This window comes from Ovis canadensis, chromosome 18 (assembly GCF_042477335.2).
Source record: "Ovis canadensis isolate MfBH-ARS-UI-01 breed Bighorn chromosome 18, ARS-UI_OviCan_v2, whole genome shotgun sequence".
Lineage (NCBI taxonomy): Eukaryota > Metazoa > Chordata > Mammalia > Artiodactyla > Bovidae > Ovis > Ovis canadensis.
Window position 1 is genome coordinate 34,777,205 of NC_091262.1, and position 9,632 is coordinate 34,786,836.

The 9,632-nt window shown below is 51.2% G+C and overlaps 1 protein-coding gene across 3 annotated transcripts in view; it reads left to right on the forward strand.

Moving 5' to 3' along the window:
- ZNF592 (zinc finger protein 592) overlaps positions 1 to 9,248 on the forward strand; it is a 49,690-nt gene extending 40,442 nt beyond the window's left edge. For all 3 annotated transcript variants that reach the window (XM_069560376.1, XM_069560377.1, XM_069560378.1), the window contains 6 exons: positions 4,594 to 4,770; positions 5,056 to 5,215; positions 5,326 to 5,613; positions 5,830 to 5,942; positions 6,518 to 6,653; positions 7,918 to 9,248. In XM_069560376.1, the coding sequence (XP_069416477.1) occupies positions 4,594 to 4,770; positions 5,056 to 5,215; positions 5,326 to 5,613; positions 5,830 to 5,942; positions 6,518 to 6,653; positions 7,918 to 8,418 (1,375 nt within the window). In that variant the 3' untranslated portion in view covers positions 8,419 to 9,248. The remainder of the gene's footprint in view (positions 1 to 4,593; positions 4,771 to 5,055; positions 5,216 to 5,325; positions 5,614 to 5,829; positions 5,943 to 6,517; positions 6,654 to 7,917) is intronic.
- Positions 9,249 to 9,632: the final 384 nt, after the last annotated feature.

Genomic DNA, 9,632 nt, shown 5'->3' on the forward strand with positions numbered 1-9,632 from the left:
AGGAATGGTCAGGAAAGCTTCGTAGAGAAGATGGGGGAGGGTTTTAGGTAGAAAGGAGGAGGCGAGCCTATCTGGCAAGAGCAAAGGCAAGGGTGCCAGCACACACAGAAAACTCTCAGGAAGGACAGGCATGGTGTAGGCCATGATGAACTGGGGGAGGGGTGAGCAGTGGGACAAGGGGGCTGGTAGGGGCCAGGCCACGATCTGGACTGTTTTCCTGGGGATAGTGAGGAGCGATGGAAAGATTTGCAGCAGGGGAGTGATCCAGCCAGATCTGTGTTTTAGAAATATCATACTGGGAAGCTGATATGTGTATCAGAGGTGAGAGACTAGAGACTGGTCATGTGACAATTCCGATGAGACACTGAGGGATCCAGCTAAGGCATGGCTGTAAGGATAGAGAGAAGGAAAGCCAGAGAGAGAGAAAGTAGAAGCATTAGGCTTGAGGGTGGCTTATATGCCAGGGTGAGGGATGGGGAGTGGTTAGTGATCACTTCCCAGTTTCTCTCTTGGGATAACCACTTTCAAATGTAGACTAATTTCTTTTATGTGTTAGGGAGACTGGACATGCTAAGATATTTGGAAGAAAACAACCCAGAGATGGGGTTATACAGAGCCCTTGCCACCATGTTGCAAAGAGCATTGCTTGGCAGCATTCTCGGCTATGTTTTGCAGTATTCATAACACTTGAAAATACCTTTCTAATTTTGACTTAAGTGTATGCTGCTTATTTCAAGATCAAATTGAATCCAATAGCAATCAATACTTTAATTTTTGTACTTGAATTTTTTAAAAAATATATTGATTTATTTGGCTGCATTGTGGGTTTAGTTGCTCCGTAGCATGTGGGATCTTCCCCACCCAGGGATCAAACCCGTGTCCCCCTGCATTGGAAGGCAGATTCTTAACCACTGTACCACCAAGAAAGTCCCTGTATTTGAATCTTGAATCCAAGAAGTTTTCAGTAACGCAGATAGATTAATATATTTTTTGTACTTTAATTAAATATTTTACCTTCTTCTGTAAGAGTAAAAAAGCAATGTAATGTCTTAAAAATAGTTTATCAAGCCTTTTTGTAAGAGAGGTCAGACAAAAAGATGCAGCTAGGATTACCGAAGATACTGACATTAATGTTTTCAGTGATCTGTGGTTGAACGCAGAAGATGCACACTGACATAGTAGTCGTTGTACTTAAGATCTTCAGCTAGTAGTCCATTTTTTGTAACAGCTTTTATTCAGATGTAATTCATGTACCATCCTATTCACCCACTTAAGGTGTCCTATTTGGTGGTTTTTACTATATTCACAAATTTTTACAATCAGTCACAATGATCAGTTTTAGAGTATTTCCGTCACCGATAAAGAAAGAAACTCTATATTTGCAGCCCTTCCATCCCAAGCGGACCACAGCTTTCTGTCTCACAGATGTGCCTCCTTTGGATGTTTCATTTCGATGGGATCATAGAATATATAGTCTTAGCTTAATAGCCTCAAGATTCATCCATGCTATAACAAACAATAGTTATTTACTCCTGTTTTGGGTTTTATGAATAATGCTGCTGATGAACATTCATGTACAAGTTATTATGTAACAGTGTTTTCAGTCCTTTTGGATATATACCTGGGAGTAAAATAGCTGAGTCAAATTGAGGAACTGCCGCATTGTCTTTTAAAGTAGCTATACCACATTTATATTCCCACCAGGGGTGGACTGACTTTTGATTATAGTTATTGTGGGTGTAAACTGATACCTCATTATGGTTTTGATTTGTATTTCCCTGGCAGATAATGATGTCAAGCATATCTTCATAAATTTATTGACCATTTGTATATTTCCTTTGGAGAAATCTGTATGCAGATCCTTTGCCCATTTAAAAATTGTGTTGTCTTTTTGTTGTTGAACTGTAAGGGTTCTTTATATATTCATGTTGCAGATCTCTTGTCAGATATATGATTTGCAAGTATTTTCTCCCATTCTCTGGATGTTAATAATTTTTAGTACATGCTAAGAGCACCTGTGTTGCGTTTCAATGCGCTCTACTACAGAGTTTTATGTTAATGATACTTGCATCTATTTTGAAGTTGCATCCCTCGGCTGTGCTGGATCTTTGTCGCTTTGCCCAGGCCTGCTCCCCTTTCGATGGCCTCACTTGTTGCAGAGCGCAGGCTCTAGGTGCCTGGGCTTCAGTAGCTGTGCATGGGCTTAGTTGCTCTGTGGCAGGTGGAATCTTCTCGGGCCAGAAACGGAACCCATGTCACCTACACTGGCAGACAGATTCTTACCCACTGGCCACCAGGGAAGTCCCAACACTGTAATATTTTTAGGGTTTTATAAATTATTCTGCCCTTTGTTGATAATTTGGAGGGTGCCAATGATGTCATATGGACTGTCGAGTCCGTGGAATTCTCCAGGCCAGAATACTGGAGTACGTACGCTTTCCCTTCTCCAGGCGACCTTCCCAACCCAGGGATTGAAGCCAGGTCTCTTGCACTGCAGGCAGATTCTTTACCAGCTGAGCCACCAGGGAAGCCCTATCTTTTATAAAGCTTTATATATTTGACAGCTGCTGCTGCTGCTGCTAAGTCGCTTCAGTTGTGTCCGACTCTGTGCGACCCCATAGACGGCAGCCCACTAGGCTCCCCCATCCCTGGGATTCTCCAGGCAAGAACGCTGGAGTGGGTTGCCATTTCCTTCTCCAATGCATGAAAGCATATGGTTCCATAATTGTTTTCTCTTAAAAAAACAGTTGGTAAAGAGTTGTGTCTTGGGGTTAGATTTCTTTTCTACACAGCTTTTCATTAGTTTGCAAACCCTGTTTGATTCATTCCTTCACTGAGACCATTTGGCCACGTTTTTTTACCCCTTATGTTCTTTCCATGAGGTTTCTTTCAAGAATGTCTACTGGGTAATAGAATGGATTTTCACTTGTACTTGTATTGCTCCTGTAGGAGTTTGGTCAAACTGCACAAATAAAACCACTTAGATTCTTCATACATGTCAGGTGTATTTGGCTACTTTGAATGAATTTGGTAATGCGTGGATTTTTTTCTCCCCTCATAAATTACTTGTGGTGTAGATATGCTTCTGTGTGCTAGGAGCTGGTCACTATTTTGTTTGGCAGGAGAGAAAAGAAAATATAATTAGAGTGTAAGTAATTTGTATGGAAGCTCTAACACATACACATTTAGTAATGAATGCTCGTTGGCCTTAGTTGCGAATAGGCTTTGGGTTCTGTGCACTTTTCCTCATTGCTGATTAAGTCTGTGAAAGGTGATTTTGTCTCCCCATCTCCCCCTGCCCTGCCCTTAACACACACAAAAGGATGAAAAACAAAAAGGATTGGTCAGGATTCTGTGATGAGTCATGTGGATTGCAAAAATGGGCTAATATATTGAAATGAATGCTAATATTTGGAGTCAAAGAATTCTTAAGTGAAAAAATGTCCTTTCTTTCAGTAAAGTGATACCCTCTCTTCTAGATTACTGGGATGCCAAGGTTACAGGAGCAAGCAATATTGCAACAAATGGAAAATGATAGTTGCTTCAAGAGCTGGGAGCAGGGAGGGTGTTCTCTCATGTAGGGAGACCTGTCTGTGTTTTCAGGCGAGAAGAAAGACTGAACACATGAGAGAGGCTAGGAACCCGAATAGATGCAGGTTAGCTTAGAGGAACGTCATTTTCTGATGTTGAAGAAAGGAAACACAGTATTTATAGAGAGATATTTTGAAGTTGAAAGAAGAGTTCCACATGACCTCAATTTCAGAGAAATGGTTTAAGACAATTCCTACATTATAAAAATGATAAAGTCACTAAACAAAACTCAGAAAGTACAAATCAGTAGGGGAAAAGAGAAATAAAAATGTTATCCATAGTCCCACCAAGGAGAACTTAGAACACTGACGAGCTGCAGAGTCCAGAACGGTATCAGACACATGTGCCTACTGAGAGCTTGAAGTACAGCCAGGGAAACGGGCCATTTTATTTTATTGGTTGAAATTTCAATAGTCACATGGACAGTGCCATTTGAAACACTTCTGTCATCACAGCAAGTTCCACAGTGCTGCTCTAGAGCACTTCTTGGGCTTTGAGGGCTGTTTGTTTTAATGTGGTTGTCACGGCGAGTGTAGCACCTCCTCAGTGTACATTTTATTAAGTGAACATCCCTGCCTATTCCACGCTCGTGTGGGGAGGCACAGGCTTTCTGCAGTCTCCTTCTAAACTCACCCTGGACTCCTGCAGTTGGATCACACTTAAATGGGTGCTATTAATGTCATTTTTGAACCGTACTCCCCTTTCTCCACTCCCACCAGCTCCTCTTGGTTAGGCTCAATCAAGTTTTTGGCTTGCAGAAGAATATTCTCTGGCCCGTGAGGGGAGGGCTTTCTTTCCCCTTCTCGACCAGGAGGGTCTTGGGCTTGGGAGGCCCTGGGTAACTGCATTGTGCCTGGTGGCAGCAAGCACACTTCCAAAGCCAAATGCATAAGGAAAGGGTGGGTCCCTAGATGGCTTTCTTCCTGCCCTCCATCCCTCCTCTTCTAGCACCACTTCTTGGTCTGACGTACCTGTTCCCCCGGCCCCATCTCTGTCATCCAGGTGCATCCACTGTGGGGTTGTCCATTTGACCTTGGCCTTGCTGAAAAGCCACATCCAGGAGCGGCACTGCCAGGTTTTCCACAAATGTGCGTTCTGCCCCATGGCCTTCAAGACTGCCAGTAGCACCGCGGACCACAGCACCACCCAGCATCCCACCCAGCCCCACAGACCCTCCCAGTGAGTGTGGCTGCAGGGCCTGCAGGCCTGTGGGAGTGGAACAGATTGGCCTGGGGCCCTGCGGGAGGTGTTGGATGGACTGGGAAGCCTGGGCTAGTGGTGGAGAGTGGCTAGAAGCCAGGAGTGCTTTGGAGGTGTCTGAGACTGGGGAGTGTCCACGTTGGCTCAGAGTATTGCTTTTCCCAACCTGAGTCTGCTTCGGAGAGCTCACATGTGGGGTGGAGGGGCCTGTGGTTCTGCCGGCTGGGCCTTGGTCACCTCACACCCTGGGGCTTGTCGTGGCAGGCTCATTTATAAGTGCTCCTGCGAAATGGTCTTCAACAAGAAGAGGCACATCCAGCAGCACTTCTACCAGAACGCCAGCACGGCGCAGGTGGGCGTCTTCAAATGCCCCGAGTGCCCGCTGCTGTTCCTGCAGAAGCCGGAGCTGATGCAGCATGTCAAGGTGGGGCACCTTGGGGAGGGGCCTGGGGAGACGGGCACATCCTCAGGCTGGGTGCCTGGCCCTGCGCCCCCTGCCCCCAACCAGTCAGTAATCGCTCCCTCTGTCCCCAGAGCACCCATGGTGTGCCCCGCAACGTGGACGAGCTGTCCAGTCTCCAGTCCTCAGCAGACTCATCTTCAAGCCGCCCTGGCCCTCGAGTGCCTGCTGAGCCGCCAGCCCTCAGTGTGACTGCTCGGGGCAGTGCCCTGCCCTCCAGCCGCTGGGGCAGGCCTGAGGCCAACCGCAGGGCTGAGGCCAGGCCCCGGCTGAGGAACACAGGCTGGACCTGCCAGGAGTGCCAGGAGTGGGTTCCAGATCGGGAGAGCTACGTGTCCCACATGAAAAAGAGCCACGGTCGGGTAAGTGTGGCATGTGCAGGCCCGTCCGTCTGTCCTGCAAGGTCAGAGCCCCCTCCACGGCATGACCCCCTGTGGTTCCTGGTGCCATGGGCATGGTTGGCAGCGTAGATCTTGAGTTCTCGGGGCATCCTCCTTTCTGTCTGCCTCCTCTGAGAAGAAAGATGCACCCAGAACTGTCTTAGGGTTCTGATGCCTTGCATCCTGTTGTCCCCACAGACGTTGAAGCGGTACCCATGTCGGCAGTGTGAACAGTCCTTTCACACCCCCAACAGCCTGCGCAAACACATCCGCAACAACCATGACACAGTGAAGAAAGTCTACACTTGTGGGTGAGTCCCTGGAGGTGGGAGCCAGGAGGCCGAAACTCATCCAGACTGCCGCGGTACCCCGGGACTTTTCTCAGCTGTGAGATCAGGGCTCAGAGGCAAGAGACAAGCAAGATTCTGCTGGGAATTGCTGTGGCTAGGTCAGAAACTCCCTAAGCCCAGGCCGCCCTGCCCCACAGTGGTGGAGGGCCCTGAGGTTGGAGAGGAGTGGGTGCGATGTGAGCAGATGCTCGTCAGCCATGAGACTTCAGCGCCATCTCTCTGAGCTTTCGGACAGAACAGGCTGCTCTGTCAGGCTGACCGCTGGGCCTGCGCTTGGGTCTCTGGACACTGACACCAGAGGGAGGAGAGTCAGGTCACAGCTTAGGGCCAATACTCTGACTTCCTGTCATCTTCTGCCTTGGCTGGCTTGTACTGGCTGGATTTCCCAGTGCCACCCTGCCAGCCCGAGGACCACCCTGCCTGCCCCAGACTGTCTTCCCTGGAGCCAGAGGCAGCTTCACTTCAGCCTGCCTGCCTGGCCCCCTGGACCCTGGGGCCAACCACCTTACACGGCCGCTCTGGCTGTGCTTCTGCAGGTATTGCACAGAGGATAGCCCCAGCTTTCCTCGGCCCTCCCTCCTGGAGAGCCACATCAGCCTTATGCACGGTATCAGAAATCCTGATTTGAGCCAGACGTCCAAAGCCAGACCTTCGGGTGGACATTCCCCTCAGGTGAGTGCAGGGCCCCTGCCCGCCGGAGCAGCTTGTCTGGTGAGGCTGGAGCTGGAGGGGTGCTGGGCAGGTTACTGGAGCCCACATGTCCTTGTGGCTGGGGAGCAGCCAGCAGTGACAGCAACCTCCATGCTGGTCACTCTCCAGCCTCATGGGACCTGCCTGGAGACCGCACACAAAGAAAGGGGCAGAGATCCACGAGGCAAGCCAGTGGCCTTTTCTTGTTGCCGTTTCCCTGTCACTGCGACCCCTCCCTTGGTGTGTCCTGTGCCCTGTGGACACTGGATTGCTTCCCACGTGCCTCCTGCCTCTGCCTCTCTGCGGTCCTAGGAGGTGGGGTGGGTAGGCCTGCCTGTTGGGAGAGGGTGCGATGCTTCACTGAGTCATACCCCCCATCCCCACCCCACCCCCCAGTTTCAGAGGAGCCAGACCCAGACTCCCATGCCCCGGGCCCTCTGACCTCACCCCTGTTTCATGCCCTGTGCCCGTTTCTGGTCAGCTTCTGGGGCAGCCTCGTGTCCCTCTTCCCAGGGGGCTCCCCTGACTCCATGGTGAGGGCAGCTCCTCATAGGGGCAGGCACGTCTGGGAAACCCAGAGAGCTGCTTGGCTTTTCAGAGAAGGGCCCTGGGCTGCAAAGGCCCTTTCACACACAGCAGGTAGGGTGTCAATTGACGTTTCGGCAACAACTGTCCATGATTGAGGTGCACACCTTCTCCTCTCTGCAGATGCATACACCCTTTGATCTAGCAGTTCCACTTCTGAGATTTATCTGTCAGATAGCTCTGGCCCAGGGGATAAAGAAATCTGTCACTATCTGTTGTTAAGTGAGAAAAAGCAGGGTGAAGAGAAGTGTGCGTGCAGTGCTGTCATCCTGTAAAAGCTGGTGGTTGTATTTCTGGGCGTGACTGGAGCATCTTTCGGCAGTGCCTCAGAACCCCAGTGTTGTCTGGGGAGCCAGGGAGGGGGGACTTCATCTCTTCTGTACCCTTCCCACATCTTTGGAATGTTGTGGTACATGGATGTGTCCATTAAAACAAGCAAAAGCAGCAAACCAAACCTAAACCAGAACTTAGGGCTGGGCTGAATGTTGTGGTACATGGATGTGTCCATTAAAACAAGCAAAAGAAGCAAACCAAACCTAGACCAGAGCTTAGGGCTGGGCTGAGCCTGGCCTGGGTGGTGAGTCTGCAAGTCCTCGGGCTGCGTTGCCCACGCTGGGGGCTCATGTCCTGGACTCCCAGGCTCATGTCATTTCTCCTTCAGGTGAACCATCTGAAAAGACCAGTCAGCGGAGTGGGGGCCGCTCCTGACACCAGCAATGGCACGCCAGTCTCTTCCACCAAAAGGCACAAGTCGCTTTTCCAGTGTGCGAAATGTAGCTTTGCCACGGACTCGGGGCTGGAGTTCCAGCGCCACATACCTCAGCACCAGAAGGACAGCTCCACAGCCCAGTGTCTCCTCTGTGGCCTGTGTTACACCTCTGCCGGCTCCCTCAGCCGCCACCTCTTCATTGTCCACAAGGTGAGAGACCAGGAGGAGGAAGAGGCGGAGGCGGCAGAGCCAGAGGAGGGCTCTGGGGAGGAGGTGCCCATGGAGACCAGGGAGAACGGACTGGAAGAAAGTGCCGAGGAGCCTCTGGTGGGCGACTCCGAGACGGGGAGATCACTGGGCCTGGCCCAGGATGAGGACGGGGCCCAAGACGCTCCCAGTCGACCACAGACCTCTCAGGACCGGGACAGCCACACACCGTCCCCGCATGTGTGACCGGAGGCCCTGCGGTGCGTGGTCGGGGTGGCGCCATGGCGTCCTCCGCCTGCTGTGTGGACAGTGGGAAAGAACAGGCCCCGCCCGGCGTGAGTGTGTCTGGCTGTGTCCTGGAGCAGTGTCTGCCCTGAGCTGCGGGGGGCTGGGAGGCCCCCAGCCCTGGGAGATGCGGGGTCGCCCAGGACCCTCACAGCTCCGAATCTGCTTCTGTTATTTATGGCTTTGTGCTGCTTCTTGGTACCCCAACTCTCGTCTGTGTCCTTCCAACCCCGCCGCTGTCACCTCTGCTCAAGGCTCTTCAGCAGCCACGCTCTTCTGGGAGGTCCCCTTTCTCTGCCTTCAGCCCGGGCCTCCCTGCAGCAGCTCGCTTCACAGTACCAGAGCCTGAGACAGGGGAGGAGGGTGCTGGTGCGGCCCCCCTCTCAGAGAGCTCACCCAGCCTGGCTTGCAGAGGGCTGTCGTAAACCATGCCCTTCCTCTCTGTCTTCTCTGATTCCTTCCCCGCAAACAGTCCGGAGGATTCATTGTCGCACGGGCTTATCCTGTCTGTGTGGGCGGGAAAAGCTTCTGTTTGGGAGCCAGGCACAGAGAGGCAGGACCCCCCCCACTGCCCCCACTGCCCTCTCAAAGGAGCTGTGCGTCCTTGTTCTGCTGCTGTTCTGCCTTTCCTGATGAGCGGGGTTCGAGGCACACAGACATGGGGATATTTGTACTCTTGCTCCTGTGCCATTAGAGAGGCTGCTGCCCCGGCAGCCAGCCCCTCCTCCTCTTGGCTACACTCATGTTGCTCAGACTATATTTCAAATAAAAGAAAACCTTCTTACCACGCAGGTAGGCTCTTGTATTCCTGTTCAGGTGAGCCTGGCCCTACCTCCTCCTCAGACTTCCCTCACTGGCCCATCTCTGAGAGAGAGTGGTGTTTGCTGATGTCCAAGAAGGAAGATCCTCTTTAGATTCTGCAGCTGTGGTTAGGAAACCAGGAGCTCAGAGTTTCTGAAGGGGTGAAGGGAGGGTCGTAATGCTGGTCAGGAGTCACCTCCAAGTCCCCCCTGCAACACTGAGCTAGTGGCATTGGCTTTTAGGGCCTACTGACATTTTGCTGGCCACCTCCATCTTTCCTACAAATGGTTCTCTTCTACTAAGAGAACCCTTTACTGGTGGGAGAGGGGAAGGGATAGAAGGGAGGAATTTTTGTTGTTTCTACACTGTTCAAG